The sequence below is a fragment of the Calonectris borealis genome, unplaced genomic scaffold (genome assembly GCF_964195595.1).
Source record: "Calonectris borealis unplaced genomic scaffold, bCalBor7.hap1.2 HAP1_SCAFFOLD_66, whole genome shotgun sequence".
In the NCBI taxonomy this organism is placed as follows: Eukaryota; Metazoa; Chordata; class Aves; order Procellariiformes; family Procellariidae; genus Calonectris; species Calonectris borealis.
The window spans coordinates 153797-174059 of NW_027441471.1; the positions used below are offsets into that span (position 1 = coordinate 153797).

Genomic DNA, 20263 nt, shown 5'->3' on the forward strand with positions numbered 1-20263 from the left:
GGCCGGGAGAGCAGATTCCAGCCTGTTCAGCATCTGCTTGGCAGGATCCTGGAAAGCCAAGCTCCACGGAGCTCTCTCGACTTTTCAGGGGCAATAGCATCAAAGCCCAGGAAGAGTCTAACGTTCTGGGAGTCAGGCAGGGCCTGGCTGGAGGCTGGTGGGACGAACAGAGACTCCTTGGATAAAGAGTTCAAACAGCAAAAGGCAGTGCCGAGGGCGTGGCAGGGGAAACAGGTCACCCAGGAGGCCGATAGACACATGGCCGTGGGTGCGGGGATGGACGCAGGAAAGCCAAAGCTCAGCTGGGGCTGGAACTAGCAAGGGATGGGGAGGGCTACCAGAGGGGCTTCTCTAAGTACACTGGCAACACAAGGAGTCAGCTGAAGAAAATATAGTCTCATGGCTCAGTGGGGCAGGACATGGAGTGATAAAGACCTGGAAAAGGCTCAGTGAAGAACTTACTGCCTTTTTTTCCATCCTCTTCTCCTGGTAAAATCTGCTCCCAGACCTCCCTGGCCCTCGACTCTCCTACCAACATCTGTGGTGGCAAAGCTGCATCCATGGCAGAGGAAGATGTGTCTGGGGAGCACTTACGCCATATAGACACACAGGTCCACGGGACCAGAGGGGATGCAGCCCAGGTTGCTGGGGGAGCTGGCTGGTATCATTGCAAGGCTGCTCTCGATCATCTTTGAAATGTCAGGGCAAAGAAGGGGTTCCCTGAGGACTCGAGAAAGACAGACATTGCACCCATTGTCAATCAGGGCAAGAAGGAGCACCCAGGGAACTACAGGCTGGTCAGCCGCATCTCAGTCCCTGGGAAGGTGATGGACCAAATTCATTTGATAAATTCCTTTTGCCCACTTCCAGCGGCTCTTGCTATCTGAGATGCCCTGGGGTAGCTGACATACCAATATGCTGCTTGGAAACCTCTCCCAGGACCTATGGGAGCCCTTCTGGATCATTCGCTGGTCACCAGGAAAGGTATCTCCAGAAACCTCAGTGGAGACAACTTCTTTCTCTCCGTTGATGAGAAAGGGAAGTCTAGACAATGTGATTCAACACGGACAACTGCACTGAGGTGTCTGATGCTGGGGGAGACCAGTCTCCTCCCTTTCTTCACCAAAAATGGACTCACTCCTCATTTACCCTGGAGGGAATGAAAAGGGCGTTTTCATAGATGACCTAGAGACCCCTTGAAGTAGACACTGTAGAACAGATTTGCAGAGATGAGTACGAATCTGGCCACTCAAATTCAGGGCGTTTCACTGAAATTGGTCACCCTGCTTCCCAGGACCAGGTGAGAGAGACTGCTGCTTCAGTGGGTGACTCTCTCTTGCAAAGAGCGAGGAGTGGCGTGGGTGCTCCTGGATGGAGAGGAGTTTTAGCACGCTGGGATCTCTGCAAGACATAAAAATATCTTTTTTTATGCTGCAGGTCTGATTATGGTAGAAATGTTCAGAAAAAGCCAATAAAAAAGAAAGAAAGAAGAAATGAGGAAAGATCTAAAGCAAAGAAAATGTTTTAGTACGATTTTCAGCTTTTTAAATACCTTGTCTTTATATCTTCCCAGATTAGGAGGAAATAATGTGTTTTGTTTTGATATACCAGTCTTTGGGGGATTTAATGAATGGTTGTTTTTAATTACTATTTTGAAAGAAAAAATGTTTTCCAGAAGCAGGGTGGGATGTAGCTACAGGGACACAGATGTCTTAAGTTACAGGGACACGGGTGCCTGGTGCCTGTGCAGGTGTCCTAGGACCCTCTGCCTGGCCTCTATCAGCAGCTCCCGAGGGGCTCTGGTCTCCTGCAGGAGACCTCCTGTCCTGTGTGACAGTGGCCAGTCGCAGGGAAACACCTCAGCTACAGCGGGGCCTCTACAAGCGACCCTCGATGTCCATGGCCAGACAGCTGAGCTCCGCCTGGAAAGGGAAGGAACTGCTTGACACTTTTAAAAAACACATGAGCACCTTTTCATCAGCTGAGATGACGGAAAACTTGTAATAAAATGACAACGTTTAAAATGACCAGGACAAAATGGGAATTTCCAGGAAGCGTATCAGCTGCAGGAGGTGAAGGATGTACCTTCCTCTGTGCTATCATTGCCAAGACTCTGTTCGTGATACTGTGTCTTTAACCTCCCTCACCTTTGCAGATGCAGTAGATGATGACTGTAGGTCCTTTCCAGCTGAACTAGTCTGGTCTCATCTAGTCTAGAGTATTCTGCCTGCCCAAGCCTAAAGGCACCTTCCCAGCAGCCTGTCTGTACCTGTACCCTGTCCTCCGCTCTCCAGTTTTCCCTTCCCCTTACTCCTTGTTCACTCAGATCCCTCTCAACTCCCCAGGTGCTGCTTTGAGCTTCAGGGAGTTAGAGGCCTGCCCTTGTCTTTCTGCAGTCTAATTACCTCTTCAGCCAACCCCTGCCTTGTGCTTACAGCTATTCTTTCCAACCTCTCTCTCTCAGACCTTTCTAGTGAGGCCATCCCCTGAGGATGGTGAACCTCACTGGAGGCAGCTTGGACTCAGCAGACAGTTGAGGAGGGTGGGGGTTATTGTTTGCTCAACTTTGCTAGGTTTTCCTTCTGTTGCTTTGAAACGAAGAGAAAGGCAGCTGTGCCTGTGCGCAACCAGGTCTCTAAGGAAAGCAGGTGGGAGTTGGTGCAAAGGAGCTGTAACCTCCAGCTGCAGACTTCACTGGAGAAGTCTGATGGAAGGAGAAGTAATGCAAGTCCCAGGTGGCCCATGAGAGAAAGGGCAGGGGTGGGGAGGTGAGCAGGGAGGTTGTCCATGCCTGACCTCAAGGAGGAGCTCTTCCTACCCATCTTGACTTTATTTGGAGACACACACACACACCCCCCCCGCATCAATATTGATTGGAGAATGCTGCTATCACTTCTGCTGTGAATTTAAAAAAAGCCCCAAACTCTTAAAAATCAAAAATCCTCCTTTATTAAGTGCTCATTGAAAGCTTGGAAATCTTCCCCTTCACGTACTCTCTGGACACCTCTCCAATTAGCTGTGTAAGTCTTGAAGACTTGCAAAAACTAATGGGAAGAGGCATGTCTTTTTCCATTTTAATGAGTCCCATGGTGTATTCGATGCTGAGACCATGAACTAAGACACTGAGCGGAGCCTGAAGAAACCACTGAAGAAGTCAGTGCCAGAAGCAAGCCCTACAGTTTCAGGGAGTGTTAATGGGTCCCACTGGGGGCCGTTACTAACAAAGCCTCCCGAGGGGCTGGTTAGAGCAGAAAACGAGAGGCAGTGACGACAGGTAGGCAAAGGCAATCATAGAATCATAGAATCATAGAATCATTTAGGTTGGAAAAGCCCTTTAAGATCATTGAGTCCAACCGCAATGTAAAGGTGGCTCTGATGCTGAGTAACCCGTGGTATGTCACATCTACTGCGCTTTGCAGAGGAGCTGCTCCTGGGCAGAGCTGTCTCTCTGCAGTGCTGCCCGCTCGCCACGAGCTCCCTCCGTCCCAGGAGCCCGGCCCAGCTCAGCAGCAGAGGCCCAGCCCAAGGCATTTTAATGACCCCTCTGGTGGGTTTGGTGTCGAGTCCATGAAACTCAGGCACTGAGAGGAGGCTGACGAAACCTCTCAAGAAGTCAAAGTCAGCTGCAAACTCCAAAGTTGCTTGGAGCCTTAATGGGTCCCACTGAGAGACATTACTGACAAAGCAACCCTGGGCACTGGTTCGTGCAGAAAACTGCTCAGTAAACCTGGATGCGTTACATTAAGCCAGAGGGCCAAGCCCTGTCCGCCATTCCTTGGGAAGGGAGATGATGTCCCTCACACCTTGCTCACGGCTCTTGCTAGGGCCAGCGTGTTGTGGGGATGTGCGATGCCAAGTGCAGGACAGCTCCCAGGCTCCTGGGTGGGGATGAGAAGGCCATGAGGCTCTTGTGCTCTAAGGAGAAGGTGTCTCCTTAGGGTCCTCAGGTGCAGAGAGAACAGCCATAGCCCAGGAGACAAAGACCTCGGCTATGGTGGGGGCTTTCAGCCTTGCCAGAGACCTCAGCTCTCTCCACCACAGGATGTCCTCCATTTGGGAGCTTGAAAAGGAGATCCTTCAACATCAAGGCTCTCTGCCTTGTTCCCTTCTCTCAGGATCCTAAACTCTACCTTCTCACTCTTGCCTTTTACATCCCTGACCAGTTCTTCCATTTTGAAAGTATGAAGTCCCGCAGGGCACCTCACCTCATTGCCTCCTCTGTCACCCCAGTCAGGAGGATGGTGTCAATGAGCTCCAAAACCCTCCTGGATGGCTTGCACCTCGCTATGTTGTCTCTTCAGCAGAGGCGGTTGGGATAGTTCAAGTCCCCCATGTGGACCAGAGCCTGCAAACATGAGGCTTCTTCCAGTTGTTTGAAGAAGGCCTCATTTACTTCCTCTTCCATAGCAGGCTGTCCATAGCAGACATCCACCCACCACAGCGTTGCCCATCTTGTTCTGCCCTCTCATGCTGACCCTTCAGCTCTCAGCTGACTCATTGTTTGTCCCCAGGCAGAGCTCCACGCATTCCTGCTGCTCTCACATAAAGGACAACTTCCCCTCCAAGTCCAGACCGTTTCCCCGGGAGGTGGTTTGGGCCACCTTCTCACTCCAGTAGCCAACTTGCAGATCCTCTGGGCTCTCCAGTGTCCAGCCCAGACTTAGGGTCTCTAAATACGGGGCTCCCAGGCTGCTGCTTCTACTCACTGGCTGCTCTGGTTTGATGTTCGCTAGTGGTTACACCCAATGACATACACACCAACATTATATGCACGCTCTCCAATCTCTCCAGTTTCTGGGGCCCTGAAGAACATGAACTTGTATGACTTGTGGTTGCCGCTCCAGTGGCTGGCAATTGGGCCTCCATCCGTACACAAAACCAGAGATTCTCCTCAGCCCAGAAAGCTGTGGGAAATTGGAGTTTAATAAGAAGACGCAACAGTCTGGGGCAATCAGTTGCTGGGCATGGCCAGACAAGTGTACTGACCAATCACCTGTTTACACATGATCAGCCTCTCTTATCCCTTTTCCCTCCGTTCTCCCACGCTTGTTGCTCCCCAAATCACCATGAGCCCTTCCTCTTGTTGCCTTTGGTTCTTTCCTAGACATTCCACAGGAAGTCTTGCACAATCCCCAAATGCTCTTTCTTGCATCCCATCAGGAGTCTCAGACACCCAGAGGCAGAAACCCCCATCCTCAGTATGCAAGGTCATCCTGCAAGGCTCCCCTTTGACCCACATCCACATATCTTGGACCTGTCTGGGAAAGACAGGTTTTTCCATTAGGGTGTTTAATTGTTTCTCTGAGAACAGGCTGATTCATGTTGTAGAAATGGCAATTCTTTATGTTCATGGAAGTGTGGGGGACTTGGTCAGATCCAAATGCCTACATCGGGCATGTGTGAAACAGAGCAGACTGTTTGCCTCCCCCCGGCCATGACCAAGTCCTGAGGATATTGACTCTAGGAGGCATTTACTAGCACTGACCACAGACGATAAGGACCATAACAGCCACCTATCTGGATGGCCCAATAAGTCCTCTTCATTCCTCTCTGCCCATGTTTATGTGTTTCCCCCTTCAAAGGCTGTGTCATACACACAAGCTCCAAGACTTCAAAGAAATTCAAGGGACAGAAATGCAAGCCAGGCCAACAATAACTCTCTATCAAAGCTTAAGCCACAATGAACAAGCAGCAGTCGATTAAAGACATCCTAGAGCATTTGAGTGTACATCACCTTTAGCACGCCTAGGGAATTTTTCAAGGCACCCAGTCATTTGGAGGTTGTTTCCGATCCTCTCCAGTGTGTCCAGTCAACCCTAGGTATATATAAAGAGGGCTTATGAGAAAGACGGAGAGAGACTTTTGACCACGGTCTGTAGTGACAGGACAAGGGGTAATGGTTTTAAACAGAAAGAGGGTAGGTTTTGATCGAACATAGGGAAGAAATGCTGTACGGTGAGGCTGGCGAGACACTGGAACAGGTTGCCCAGAGAAGTTGTAGATGGAAGCGTTCAAAGTCAGGCTGGATGGGGTGTTGAGCAACCTGATCTAGTGAAAGATGTCCCTGCCCTTGTCAGGGAGGGCGTTGGACTGGATGACCTTTAATGGTCCCTTCCAACCCAAACCATTCTATGATTCTATGATTTCTCAGTGTCTGCAGAGTCCCTTGACTGGAGTTTAAGGTAGGCAACAGTGACCAGGCCAAAGAAGAGAGTCACCACCCCAAGGTGTTAGGAGCAAGTTGGAAAAGGCTTTGTGCCTGCTCCAAACTGAAGGCATTTTCAGAATTGCCCTGATAATTGTAGTGTAAGAAATAGCGATAAAGGAAAAGGGAAGGACTGCGAATACCAGGATGATGGTGTGCAGCGTCACTTGGTTCCAGGACGTGTCTGCAGAGACCAGTTCCAACAGAGGTGTCACAGAAGATGTGATGAAGGTCATGGGATGCTCAGAAGGGCAAAGTGAATACCTGATAGGTCTGCCCTACTTAGACCGGTATGACAGCTGCCTGTGACCCCACTACCATGTGACGCAGAACCCCCCTTTCATGATGAGGCTATAGTGCAGGAGGTCACAGGTGGCTACATAATGTTCGTAGACCAGGGAAGCCAGGAGAAGGCTTTTGGTGCCTCCCAGCAAAACCAGGAAATACAGCTGGGCAGCACATCCATGGAAGCAGATCCTGCTGGATTCCTTCAGGAAGCCCACCAGCGTTTTTGGCAGTGTGATTAATGTAGAGCAGATCTTTGGGAAGGAGAAAGTCCTCAGGAAGAAGTACACGGTGCTGTGGAGGCTTGACTCCACCACAGTGGTAAGCACGATGAAGCCATTCCCTATGAGGACCATGCAGCAGATGATCAGGAAGCCTGTGAAGCGCAAGCTCTGCAGGTTGGTGTGGACAGCAAATCCCAGAAGAAGAAATCCAGGTGCAGCAGTGTGATTCTCCAAGCCACTGCTTTCGGGCATTTTCTCTACCTAAAGTCATCCACACAACAGCTGGTAGAGGTCACTGATGGCCCATCCATCATCGCGTACCCCTCAAACATAGGGAAAGACTACAAACATCAGCATACACTATTGCAGCATCAGGAAAGCTAGCCCAAGATCTACCTGTATGTACGGAAGTCTAAGGTGGAGTGATGGGTAGACCTGCATGCAGCTAAACCTCCAAGCAGTCGCTCTCTCCCTCCCTCTCCTCAGCAAGATGGGGGAGAAAATAAGATGGACAAGCTTGTGGCTTGAGGCAGAGGCAGTTGAATGAGAAAAGCAAAGGTCCCCCACGGAAGCAAAGGAAGAAGAGATTTATTCCCTCCTTCCCATTGTCGGGCAGATGTCCAGCCAATTCCTGGGAAGCATGGCCTCAGTGTGCCTAGCGGTTGCTTCGGAAGAAAAGTGCCATTATTAAGAATGCCCCTCACCCCTCCCTTTCTCTCGTCTGTTATTGCTGATCCTGACGTCATATGGTATGGAATATCCTTTTGATCAGTTTGGGTCAGCTCTCTTGGCTATGTCCCCTCCCGACCTCTTGCCTACCCCCAGCCTCCTGGCCTTTGCGGGTGGTGGGGTTGGAGAGACAGCCTTCGTGCTGTGCGAGTACTGCTCAGTAACAGCCAAAACAGGGGTGCGTTGTCAACACCCTTCGAGCAACCACTGCAGAGCACGGCACCCGATGGGCTGCTAGGAGGAAAGTTAACTCCTCCCCAGCCAGACCCAGGACAATCTCTACCTCGTATTCCACACCACCTGTGTCATGCTCAGGTCCCGCATAATTTGATACGTTTACATATCTTCCGAAAATCCTTTTTTATGTCTTTCTCATTCCTGACATCCCCTCTTACCAACACTTAAAACTTATGCCACATGCATAAACCATCTTTACATCCAACATACAGATTTATGCGTCCTCATTAACCACTAACATTGGGGTTGAGAGCAGACTTGCAACAGGAAAACCTGCTACCAAGCACCCAAGACCTTGTGTGTGCAAAGGCTTTGCCTCAGAGCACAGCCATGCTGCAGTGGATGGCAGGTGGCAATGTGAAGAAGAGATGAGGTGCCCACAAGGAAGACAAACCCTGCTGTCCCCAAGGCCAGAGAGAAACAGAGCTGGGCTGTGCAGTCCAAGCAGGAGAGGGCTTTGCTCTCTGTGGTGTCTCTGCAGCCCTGAGCGCCTGCGGTGGAGGTGAAGCTGATCTCAGGAAGGAAGAGGTGATATTGAGAGTGTCCTTGGGAGTGGACATCCTGTGGTACTGGCACAATGAAAATCATTGGCCTGACCCGTGACTGTGACATCGAGGGGTGGTTAAACGATGGGGGAGAGAAGAACCAGCAGAGTTTGAGAGGGAATGCCCATGAGTGGAGACCCTGGTGTGATGCGCTTCGTATTCATGCGCTGCCCTGCATCTACTGGAAAGAAAAGGGCACAACCTTAGGTCAGCGCAGTGGTGCGGTTCAGTCATTGGCCCAACGGCACCGAATCTGTCTGAGATGCCGTGCGTGATGCCTGTCACACAGCTGGTTTGAATGGGGACAGGGGTCCTGGATAGGACCTGTGCTGTCCACATCAGCTGCAGAGCCCTGGCATCTCACGTAGCACTGCAGGCCTGTAGGTGGATATTAAATGAAGATTCAGCTGCCCTGAAGTAGCTTAGACAATTGGAGCGCAGGGGATGCACTCGACAAAACTGCCATTATACTCGAAGGACGTGTAGGAAATACAGTTGATGGTGAAGAGAAAGAGAGCTCTCCCTGTGCTGCATGACTCCATTTGGCCAGCTGAATACCTCTATAGGCTGCCCCGTACATAAGGAATAGCTACAGGTTCAGTTGTCCTACATATGGGCATCCGCCGTCATTCCACCTGGCCAATTTAACTTCCCATCAGCCTCCAAGAAGATGCCCCCAGATGCTGCCCTGTCTCTAGGAACTGCTCCCTTAGAGCTTGCAGTCACCTCACATAGCTTGGACCCCCTCCTGAACCCCAAAGGTCGCCAGGTGTTGGTGGCTGAGCAGCTCCCTCCTGGTAGCCACCCCCATGATTGCCATGGCAGCTGAGAGAAGGAGCTCCCATGCAGGTGCCCATTTTGTGCCCACCTGAACTGAGGCAAGAGGAACCCCACCTCCTGTGGCTTTGTGGTCTGCAGGGGAGTGAGCTGAGACCCCTTCCAGCCCCGGGACTGCACACCCAGGATGAGATGCCTCGATTGACTCTGCTGGATCATTCCCTCAGCAGGGGTAAAGGAAATGCCTCCCTGTCACTGTCTGGGTGTCCTCTCTAATGCTGAGACAAGGAGAAGTGATTAGAGGACCTACATGTGACTCTGGGAAGGGAAATGACCTTGGTGGAAAGAAGTGTCTCTGCGCAGCTGAGGGAGGGAAGATCAGGGATGACTTCAGGCTGTTTCCCAGCAGGTTCCCCTGGAGCCCCAGGGACCCCTCGAGGGAGCCGCGAGGGGCAGAGCAAGTGCTGCCTTGGGCTGGTCCTCTGCTGCTGAGCTGGGCTGGGCTCCTGGAAGGAGGGAGCTCCTGGCAAGTGGGCGGTGCTGCAGAGAGACAGCTCTGCCCAGGAGCAGCTCCTCTGCAAAGCGCAGCAGGGCTGAGGGCACTGCCTGCAGGCACCGAGGGGAGGGAGCGAGGCAGAGAGAACGAGGCAGGGTCCTTCTGCTCTTGAGAGGGTGCTGTGTGGGTCAGGGCTGCTCAGAGCTTCAGCTCACTCCCAGAATATTTCCAAGAGGAGGTTTCAAGGAGAAGGTCAACACAAGGATTACTCTAAAGATAAGGAACTTCCCTGAGTCTGTCTTTTCAATTTCCTACTCTTAGGGGATGGGAGGGGATGAATGATAAAGGAGGTCTTAATTTTGACAAGTCACTGACACTCCTGAACGGTAACTGTGAGTGATCAGTAGGTCTTCCAGGAGCCTCCTAATGAGTTTTCAGCCTCTCCTCTGCCTACGCACAGCACCAGCATTACCTCTGCTGGAGCCATCAGGCTTAGTCTGACCTGTCCTTTTTTCTGCCTGCGAACAGGAACATGCGCCCAGCCAGTGCCCTGCAAACAGGCAGGTTTCTGTAGGGCTAAGGTGAGTGCACAGAGGTTGGGATGGGCTCTGTGAGCGCTGACAGGGAAAGACCTGGCACAGGGAAAGAGCCACCAGGAGGAAAATCTCCAGGCAGCAAGGAGATGATCAGGGAATGAGAGGAAACGAAAACCAGAAATGTGGTGGGAGGGAGAATTCAGAAAACCCTGTCTCACCCCCTCCAACCAGACCCCTTCCTCTGAGCAAGCCCCCGTGCCTCCTCTCCCGCCCAGCCAAGCCTCTGCCCTCAGGGCTGTGGGGTCCAAGGCGTGAACCACCTCCTCTGCAGGCAGAGCTCCAGCAGAGCCGTGGGGCAGCTCTCCAGCCACGTGTCCATTTTCCTCTGCAGAGCACAGGGGCTGAGAGCAGCTGCCCGGCAATGGTGGTGCCTGGGAGGTGGCTGCAGAGCTGGGTCAGGGGAACGCTGTCCTGAGCGCCCGGCTGCCTCTGGCCTGGCCCCTCTCAGCCAGACCCTCGCTGGGCATTTGCTTCTTTCTCCACTTGTCTCTGTTCCTGTTGTTGTTGTTTCCTTCTGGCTGCCAGGCTCTCTGGGGAGGTGGAGTTTCAGCTGCAGAGTCACAGGCTGATCTTGGGGGTCCTTTCATGCAGGTGTGCCCATGGGAACAAGGGTCCCAGCTTTCCTCTCACCTGTGGGGCTGTGGGCAATGCAGTCTGTGGGGCTGGAGAATAAGCTGGGTTTCCCTCAATCAGATGCTCTCATCAGGACACTTGGCTGCCTCCTTGAGGTTTCCTTCCCAGCTGTGAGTTGCCCTCCAGAATGCGAGCCTGTCCCCTAGCACCCTTTTGTTATCTGAAAGCCCCATGGAGAAGCGCAGAGGTGCTGCAATGGAGGAAATGCTGTTGGGTTGGTGAAATGAGGCGTGAGTGTCCTGGGCTAGGGGTGGGGTGCTGAGACCTTGAGAAAGGGTGAGACGTTTAGCGGTCTGCACTGGATCCCTCTGGGCTCAGTAGTGCCTGCTTGTTTTTCAGGGTAACACAAGAGGGTGATCACCCTCCATCTCATGAAGAACAAGCCCACGGCAGCCCGGAACAAGTCGGAGGGACAGACCAGCTGCCCTCCCTCTGCACTAAGCCACAGGCAATCCTCTTGCCTGGCAGGACTCGTTCTCCCTGAGGGCAGCAGAAATGCTGAGGGTTTCTGACATCCAAGAACACTCCCAGGGTGAGATGGGGGAGTTTTAATAACCCCACACCTCTCAACCTGCCTTCTACTGTCCCCGTTCCTCAGCACTGGGAGTGCAGAGGCTGAGAAGCCCTTCTGCTCGGCCAGCACAGAGCTCCAGCCACGGAGCTGAAGGAAGGTCTCCTGGAAATGAATGGGGGTTGAGGGGAGTGTAGCAGGGTGAAGGTCTAGGGGAAAGGCTTTGATTTTGCTTAGAGAAGTCTCCCCTAACTCTTCATCAACTCTTTCTTTAAGAACAGGACCCCATGCCCAGAGGCAGCAGATGTCCAACACCAGCTCCATCACCCACTTCCTCCTCCTGGCCTTCGCAGACACGCGGGAGCTGCAGCTCTTGCACTTCTGGCTCTTCCTGGGCATCTACCTGGCTGCCCTGCTGGGCAACGGCCTCATCATCACCGCCATAGCCTGCGACCACCGCCTCCACACCCCCATGTACTTCTTCCTCCTCAACCTCTCTGTCCTTGACCTGGGCTGCATCTCCACCACTGTCCCCAAATCCATGGCCAGTTCCCTCTGGGACACCAGGGCCATCTCCTACTTGGGATGTGCTGCCCAGGTCTTTCTGTTTGCCTTCTTTTTAGGAGCAGAGTATTATATTCTCACCATCATGGCCTATGACCGCTATGTTGCCATCTGCCAACCCCTGCACTACGGCACCCTCCTGGGCAGCAGAGCTTGTGTCCACATGGCAGCAGCTGCCTGGGGCAATGGGTTTTTCACTGCTCTGCTGCACACTGCCAATACATTTTCACTGCCCCTCTGCAAGGGCAATGCTGTGGACCAGTTCTTCTGTGAAATCCCCCCACTCCTCAAGCTCTCCTGCTCACACACCTACCTCAGGGAAGCCGGGCTTCTTGTGGTTAGCTTTTCTTTCTCTCTTGGCTGTTTTATTTTCATTGTGGTGTCCTATGTGCAGATCTTCAGGGCTGTGCTGAGGATCCCCTCTGAGCAGGGGTGGCACAAAACCTTTTCCACCTGCCTCCCTCACCTGGCCGTGGTCTCCCTGTTTGTCAGCACTGCCATGTTTGCCTACCTGAAGCCCCCCTCCATCTCCTCCCCATCACTGGATCTGGTCGTGACAGTTCTGTACTCAGTGGTTCCTCCAGCACTGAACCCCCTCATCTACAGCATGAGGAACCAGGAGCTCAAGGACGCACTGAAGAAGCTGATTCAATCCGTGGTCTCTCAGCAGCAGTAATCTGCCCCCGTCTCTTTACAAGTGATTTCCAATGTAGCTGGGGAACCTCCTGTGCTTTGGGCATTTACCTGTGATAATTCTGTTTCTCCAGGAATGTCTGCACGCACTCCACTTCTCCACAGGCACGAACCCAGTCTGGCTTACCCAGAGGTCTTTGCACATGTGTCTGGCCTTATGGTACAGCTGGCCTCCCATGTCACATCTCTGCAATAAAAGGGAGTTTCCTCAGTGCTGGTGTCTCGAGGTTGGGCTCTTCTTCCAAAGCTGAGGTCAGGAACAGGCTGAAGAAATTGGCCCCACGAGGCCGTGCTGCTGTGCTTGGGTTCTCCATGGGCTGAGGGGAGGAGGGCATGGGGCGATGTGTTAGGGAATGGGCCTGGAGCGAGCTTTCACTGGTGGCCTCCCTATTCGGCCTCTTCCAACCCTGGCCGCTCTCCACAGGTTTATGGTTGAGTTTTGCTGCACGGCCATTTCCCTCCTCCTGCTGGGTCAGTGCCTGCCCTGGGGGAATGGCCAGCCCTGCTCGACCTCTCTCCTTCTCCAGACCCTGCCAGGCCCCGGAGCAGGGATGTCTGCAAAACCCGCCATGGGATGCGCATAGGCCTGGGTAGGTTCCAGGACCTGGGGGAGGCTGTCTCAAGTAGGAGGAACAGCAGGCGGACAGGGCACGAAGGGGTGTCATGGGCATCATGCGAGAGAAACTGTTCCTCACCCCCAATACACCCTTTCCCAGAGCTGTGCCTGCACAGTGGGGCTGTGGGACCATGTGTGGGACAGCGGGGCTGGGCTGGCACAGGACAGGGCACTGCCAGGGGCAGTGAAGCAGCTGCCAGGGGGTGACCACCTGGAGTTGGTGGCTGCAAGAAAAGTCAAGAGCAAAGACAAGAGCTTCAACTGCTGTGTTAGAGACCAAGGCTGAACAAAGGCAATGCAGGGCTGCTGCTGAACGAGGACGGTGATCTAATAAACAGCAGACACCAATGGGGCTGAGGGACTCAAGGCCTTCTTTGCCTGAGTCTCTACCGAAAAGGTCTCCCAGGCCTCTGTGCTCAGTGAAGAGGTTCAAGAAGGAGGAGAGCACGTATTGGCAGGAACCTCATGGAATCCCAGGAGGACAAATGGCAGTTTGTGCCCCTGCAGGGGACTCACTCTGGCAATGGCACAGGCTGGGGGCTGCCAGGCTGGGAGCAGCCCTCTGGGAAAGGTCTTTGTGGGCAGGGAGCTGGAGAGGAGGCAGCCGTGTGCCCTGGCTGCAAGGGAGGCCACCAGCATCCTGGGCTGGACGACCAGAGCATGGCCAGGAGATTGAGGGAAGGGATTCTCTGGAATACTCCATCGAGACTTCAGATCCCAAATTCAGGAAAGATATTCGCAAGCTGGAGTGGGGTTAGCGAAGGGCCCTCAGGACAGCCAGGGACTATAGCACTTTGCTGGTGAGGAGAGGCTGAGGGAGCTGGGCTTGCGCAGCCTGGAGAAGGGAAGGCTGAGGGGGACCTCATCCCAGCCTGCCAGTACCTACGAGGACGATATGGAGAATACAGAGCCAAACTCTTCACCATGGTGCATGGTGGGAGGACAGAAGACAGTGGGAGGAGGGTGAAAGAGGAGAGGTTCAGCCAGGAGATAAGGCAAACTGTTTTCGCCATGAGCTCAGCCAAGTGCTAGAACAGGTCACCCTGAGAGGTTGTGCAGTCTCTGTCCTTGGGGGTTTTCTATCTCGGACTCAATCAAGCCTTGAACAATGTGGTCTGACCCTGTTTCTGACAGGTTGGACTGTAGACTTCCTGAGGTCCCTTCAACCTCTGGTCTCTTATGATCCTGTGAAGTTGGGCCCTGTTTCTCACTGGAGCAGAGCAGATGTCAATGGGGCATGAATCCTCCTGTGCTGTAAGCAACCTTCTAAACCAACATGTGAACCAGTGCAGAGAGGTCGACACCTCAGTGTGACTCACTCTGTGCCAAGACTGAGGAGTCCTGGGCAGGGAAGGTTTTGGGGGGCATGGGGCTGTGTGCAAGACACCACATGACCTTGGTTTAATGCCTGTAGGCGTGTCACATGTCCGTTAATGTCAATGGAAATGAAAGTAAGAAGAAGTGAAGCTAAAGATCCAAAGCAAAGAAAGGTGTCAACACACTTTTCAGCTTTCTTCCCGTCTTTGGGGGGATTTCCTTTTTTTGAAAAGGAAAGTGTTTTCCAGAACTGGCAATGGATGTAGGACACAAATGTCTTCAGCTACGGGGACACAGACACCTGGTGCCAGTGTAGATGCCCTGAGAACCCTTGCCCAGCCTCCACCTGCAGCTTGAAGGTGCTCTGGTCTCCCACAGGTTCTCTGTGATAGATGCCAATCCCAGGCCAGCACTCAGCTACACTGGGGCCCCTGGAAGTGGCACTGCCTGTTTATGGTCAGACAACTGGTGTCTGCCTGGAAAGGTCCACAATTTCTTTTTTAACATTTTAAAAAAAATACAAGCACATTTTCATCAGCCAAATCATTGGAGTACTTTTAAGAAATGGCAACGTTTTCCCACCATGACACAACAGGAATTTCCTGGAAGTGTTGTCATGGCAGGAGAAGAAATATTGATCTTCCCCTGTTCTTGTAGTACCACTGCTCTGTCTATTATTTCATCTCCCCCGTCATTCAGGTGTTTCCACCTCTCCTGATTCAATGGCCATGTCTAAGGACATCTTGTCAGCAAACTGTCTGGATGTGCCCTTTGCTTTGCTCTCAGGTTTCCTCCTCCACCTGCTCTTTGGTCATTCAGATGCCTCTCAACTGTCTGGTGTCTGCTTTGAGCTTCAGGGAGTTAGAAACTTGCCCCATCTTTCAGGAGTCTAATTAACTCTTTAGTCAACACCTGAATTGTGTTTATGCCTGTCCTTTCTTATGTCTCTGTCTAAAACTGTTCTTGAACAGAAATCCCTTGTGAAAGGTGGACCACGTTAGATCTGCTTGGACGTAGCATACAGCTGGGGAGAGAGGTTTAAAGTTTATTAAATTGTGTCATGTTTAACTTTTGTTTGTCGGCAATGAAGAGAAACCTTTCTGTGCCTGTGGGCAGCCCAGTTCTCTAAGGAAAGCAGGGGGGAGCTGGTGCAAAGGAGCTGTAACACCCAGCTGCAGACCTCAGTGGAGAAGTCTGGTGTGAGGAAAAGTGAGTGACGGCTGTGTGGGGCTCAGATGATGGCTGGGGTTAAACCATGACGATTATTTTAAAAATTGTGGGAAGGCAATGCATGCCCTCAAGACTTCTCTGCTACTGTACGTAGAGAGGAGAAGGGAGAGTTCCAAGGCAAGAACCAGCTGTTCTGCAGGAATTTTAGCAGCATCAGTGCAATGACTGGCTTTTAAAAATAGGCATAAATCTGTACAGAAAAATGGTTCAAAGACATGAAAGGAGTATGGAATGTTTCAGTTTATGACGAATTTGTCACGAATGAGTGGTTTTAAGGCCGCATAAAGAATCACTGGCAAAGGTATTGGCAAAGGGTGATTTTAATAGAAATTTATAGAAATGTGACTTAACAGAATGCGATGGCAATGTTCACTCTCATTACATGGATTAAGTATACACAGGGAAAAATCGTTTCAGAATTGTCTTGGAGTGATTTGTACAGAGGTTGAGGATAAAAGGGTCAGGGGGACCCTCCCGTTGAGTCACGAGGTTCAGAGAAGATCAAACTGGACCCAATCTTAGTCTCAGACTTGGACAACGGTTTATGGACAGTTACAAAAGGAATAAGGAGGCCCTTCCGTTGAGTCACGAGGTTCAGAGTAGACCCCCTTGCTCTCTAAACTCCTTCTCAGAGAGGAGTCTAGGTGCGGCCTAGGATCTACCCTTAGTCTCGGACCTGGGCAACGGTTTATGACTAAGGGTTAAGGGTGTTTAGCAGCAAGTGTGTTCAGCAGTGCCTAAACATTAATCAATTTGACAGCTGTACAGTTAGACAAGTTCCTACAAATACTAAAACAACTTAACCACAGATTATACTTGTTAGCAATTGTAAACGCGAAAAAGATCTAGATCAATCAATATGTATATATATATGCAGATGAATATGGTACCAAAGCTAAATGAGTTTATAAAGGCCTAAAGGTAGCTACATTTATAAAGGTACACCTGTTAAAAATTCCCCTCGAGTCTCATGAAATACTCCCGTTAAATGTTTTGACATTTCTCAACGGGTGAAGGGCTGAGCCCAGAGGAGTGTTCCAGCCCAAATCCCAGTCTTCCTCCAAGTATTGCCAATTCGAGTTTGCGGACTCTGAGAGGAGTCCCACTCAGAAGGAGGTTCTGGATGCAGCCCACTGCAGTTCAGGAGAGCTCAAAGTGTCTCACTTGGGACCACTGTTTATAGGTTTGCAAGATGATTGGCTTTAGTCATCAGTAAATTTCCATTTTGGCTACTATGCGAGGTGGTCCAGGGCAGTAATTATGGTATTGTTTCACGGTAACAATGGTATTGTTCCACTTGAGCTATGATCTAGGTAGGGAATGCTTCAGGGCCACCAGAGATGACGAATTATCTCTTGTTCTTGTTCCTTAACTTGATCATGTAGCTAGTGTCCCTGGTAATATCAGCATCGCAAACATTTAGGAACAAACACGATTATAACCAGTACAATGCCCAAAGGACACAAGTTGCCTGAGATCACTTGGAGAAACCTTGTGAAGAGAGATGGGCAGCTTATCGCTGCTGATATACTACTTCTTGAATCAGGTTCCTCAGGGCATCCTTGAGTTCCTTGTTGCTCATGCTGTAGATGAGGGGGTTGACTGCTGGAGGTACCACTGAGTACAGAACTGTCACCACGAGATCCAGGGATGGGGAGGAGATGGAAGGGGGCTTTAGGTGAACAAACAGAACAGTGCTGACAAACAGGGAGACCACGGCCAGGTGAGGGAGGCACGTGGAAAAGCTTTTGTGCCGTCCCTGCTCAGAGGGGATCCTCAGCACAGCCCTGAAGATCTGCACATAGGACAGCACGATGAACACAAAACACCCAAAACCTAAAGAAAAAGTAACCAAGAGAAGCCCAAATTCGCTGAGGTAGGCGTGTGAGCAGGAGAGCTTGAGGAGTGGGGGGATTTCACAGAAGAACTGGTCCACAGCATTGCCCTTGCAGAGGGGAAGTGAAAATGTATTGGCAGTGTGCAGCAGAGCAGTGAGAAACCCACTGCCCCAGGCAGCTGCTGCCATGTGGACACAAGCTCTGCTGCCCAGGAGGGTGCCGTAGTGCAGGGGTTGGCAGATGGCAACATAGCGGTCATAGGCCATGATGGTGAGAATGTACTACTCTGCTACTAAAAAGACGGCAAACAGAAAGAGTTGGACAACACATCCCGAGTAGGAGATGGCCCTGGTGTCCCAGAGGGAATTGGCCATGGATTTGGGGACAGTGGTGGAGATGCAGCCCAGGTCAAGGACAGAGAGGTTGAGGAGGAAGAAGTACATGGGGGTGTGGAGGCGGTGGTCGCAGGCTATGGCGGTGATGATGAGGCCGTTGCCCAGCAGGGCAGCCAGGTAGATGCCCAGGAAGAGCCAGAAGTGCAAGAGCTGCAGCTGCCGCGTGTCTGCGAAGGCCAGGAGGAGGAAGTGGGTGATGGAGCTGGTGTTGGACATCTGCTGCCTCTGGGCATGGGGGACTGTCCAAGAGGGAAAAGACAGTGACAAGTTAGGAGAGACTTCTCTGAGCAAAAGCAAAGCCATTTCTCATAGGACCCCCCCAAAGTGTCTCTCTCCATTCAGGAAGACCTTTGGCAGGTCCCTTGCACGAGCTCTGGTTGGTGCTGGCTGAGGGTGCCCCAGGGAGCTGCAGGCTCTGCTCTGGGCTCTGCAGGAGTCAGTCCTGCCCCACAGCAATAGGGAAACAGGAACACGGGGTGATCTCAGATTAAATCCACTCGTGATATCAAAGAGCTTCTCAGCATTGTCGCTGCCAATTCACCTGCCTGCAGAGCAGAGCTGTGGGGGTTTTGGTTTGTGCCTTCTGGTCTGGTTGCCCCACCACAACTGAGCAGTGTTTCTAATGCAGAAATCCTGGGCATTTCTGCTGCACTGCAAGTGAACTCGTGTGGGTCCTGAGAGGCAAAGGGACTGTCCCTCAGTGCAGAGTGAGGACAGCCGCTCTGTCCATCAGCCCTGAGCTCAGCTGCCCTGTGCTGGCAGCTCCTTCAGCTGGAGGACTATGGCACTTGCGTGTTCCCCCCAAAAGAAACCGGACACTGCTGGGAGCAGAGGAATCCACGTTCTGAGTGCACATCTCCAAAGCCCTCACCCCATCGTACCTGAGGAGGATCTCAGCTCTCCCCTCCCAACCACGGACACAGAGGGCTCCTCACAGCTGCCCACATACAGCCACCCAGCAGCATTTCAATGGCCTTAGCACCGAGGTGTCTTCTCCATGGGGCTCCTGCATGACATAGAGATGCCCCGGGAGAGCTTTGCCCTACTGGCGGGCAGCCTGCAGCCCAGCAGGACCTCCCAAGGAAAGACTCAACTCTCCTAAATTTCCTGTGTCCTGGAAGGCGGGTGAGATGTGTGCCAGCTGCACACCCTGCAGTACCCAGAGCCCCAAACGTTAACAGGGTGCGAGTTGGATGCTTTTCCTCCACGGACAGACGGGCATGACAGTAGACGCAGCGTTGGTGTCTGAGCTGCACTTCAATCCTCACCCCCCCCAGCAGTGAGTGTCACAGTAAGAACAAGGGCGGCAGGGAGAAGAGGAGAATGTGCCAAAGTTCCCCTGCCAAGGGAGGCAGGGGAGGGAGACACAGTCAGAGGCTTGAGTTTTTCTCCTCTTTGGTGGTCAGGCTGCCGGGAAGGCAACTCATGGCCAAGTGTCCACGACATGAAGGGCAGAGGCTCTGCTGTGTGAGTGAGGAGAGCAGGGGGTTGCTCCACGGAAAGCATCTGCACTGCAGGGGATGGCAGGGAGGTGCCTGAACCCCTCCTGCCATGGCCTTTCTGGGAGCAGTTCTCTCTTCCTCGCTGCCCATGGTTCTGCTGCCTGGAGCTCTTCTGGACCAGGACCTGTTTCTCTGCCCTCATGGCTCCTCCCTCTTCATGCTCACAGAGCCCATCCACCCTGCTGCGTGCTCAGCTCTGCCCTGCAGACACCTCCTGGCAGCAGGGCACTGCCCAGGGACATCTCGGTGTGTGCAGGGGCTAAGGAGCAGCTCAGGCAAGTCCTAACGAGAACTGGGGTCTCATTGCCTACTCCAGAGCAGAGCAATCAATTCCCATCTCCCACTGCCCTCCCAGACAACCCAGGGGAGAAAACTCAAAGCACACACTGCTTCCCTTTCAGCTAATCCCCTACCTCGGCACCCATCTTTAACATGACCCTCTGCAAATGTCCTCCGGGTGATGGAGAAGCCTGAGCAGCCCTGACCCACGCTGCACCCTCTGGACAGCAGAAGGAACCTGCCCTGCCGGGGCTCACTCCTTCATAGAATCATAGAATCATAGAATCATACAGGTTGGAAAAGACCTCTAAGATCATCGTGTCCAACCGTCAACCCAACACCAACATGCCCTCTACACCATGTCCCTAAGGGCCTCATCTACACGTCTTTTAAATACCTCCAGGGATGGTGACTCCACCACTTCCCTGGGCAGCCTGTTCCAAGGCCTGACCACTCTTTCAGTAAAGAAATTTCTCCTAATGTCCAATCTAAACCTCCCCTGGTGCAACTTGAGGCCATTTCCTCTTGTCCTATCGCTAGTTACTTGGCAGAAGAGACCAACACCCACCTCGCTACAACCTCCTTTCAGGG

General features: G+C 52.3%; 1 protein-coding gene and 1 pseudogene across 1 annotated transcript; one reads left to right on the forward strand and one right to left on the reverse strand.

Moving 5' to 3' along the window:
- Positions 1-6352: 6352 nt before the first annotated feature.
- LOC142076573 (olfactory receptor 14J1-like) lies at positions 6353-12478 on the forward strand. Its single transcript, XM_075138866.1, has 3 exons — positions 6353-6495; positions 9820-9884; positions 11862-12478. Exons 1-3 carry the CDS (start codon positions 6353-6355, stop codon positions 12476-12478), a joined length of 825 nt encoding a protein of 274 aa, XP_074994967.1.
- Positions 12479-17171: 4693 nt separating this feature from the next.
- On the reverse strand, positions 17172-18107 carry LOC142076574 (olfactory receptor 14J1-like; annotated as a pseudogene).
- Between the last annotated feature and the right edge of the window lie 2156 nt (positions 18108-20263).

Bases quoted from the DNA above. Each gene is read 5' to 3' on its own strand.
- LOC142076573 (XM_075138866.1), top strand. From the start codon at position 6,353: ATGATGGTGTGCAGCGTCACTTGGTTCCAGGACGTGTCTGCAGAGACC. The intron at 6,496-9,819 runs GTATGACAGCTG...TCCTACTCTTAG, and splicing joins GGTCTGCCCTACTTAGACCG to GGGATGGGAGGGGATGAATG. The intron at 9,885-11,861 runs GTAACTGTGAGT...CCTTCTTTTTAG, and splicing joins GTCACTGACACTCCTGAACG to GAGCAGAGTATTATATTCTC.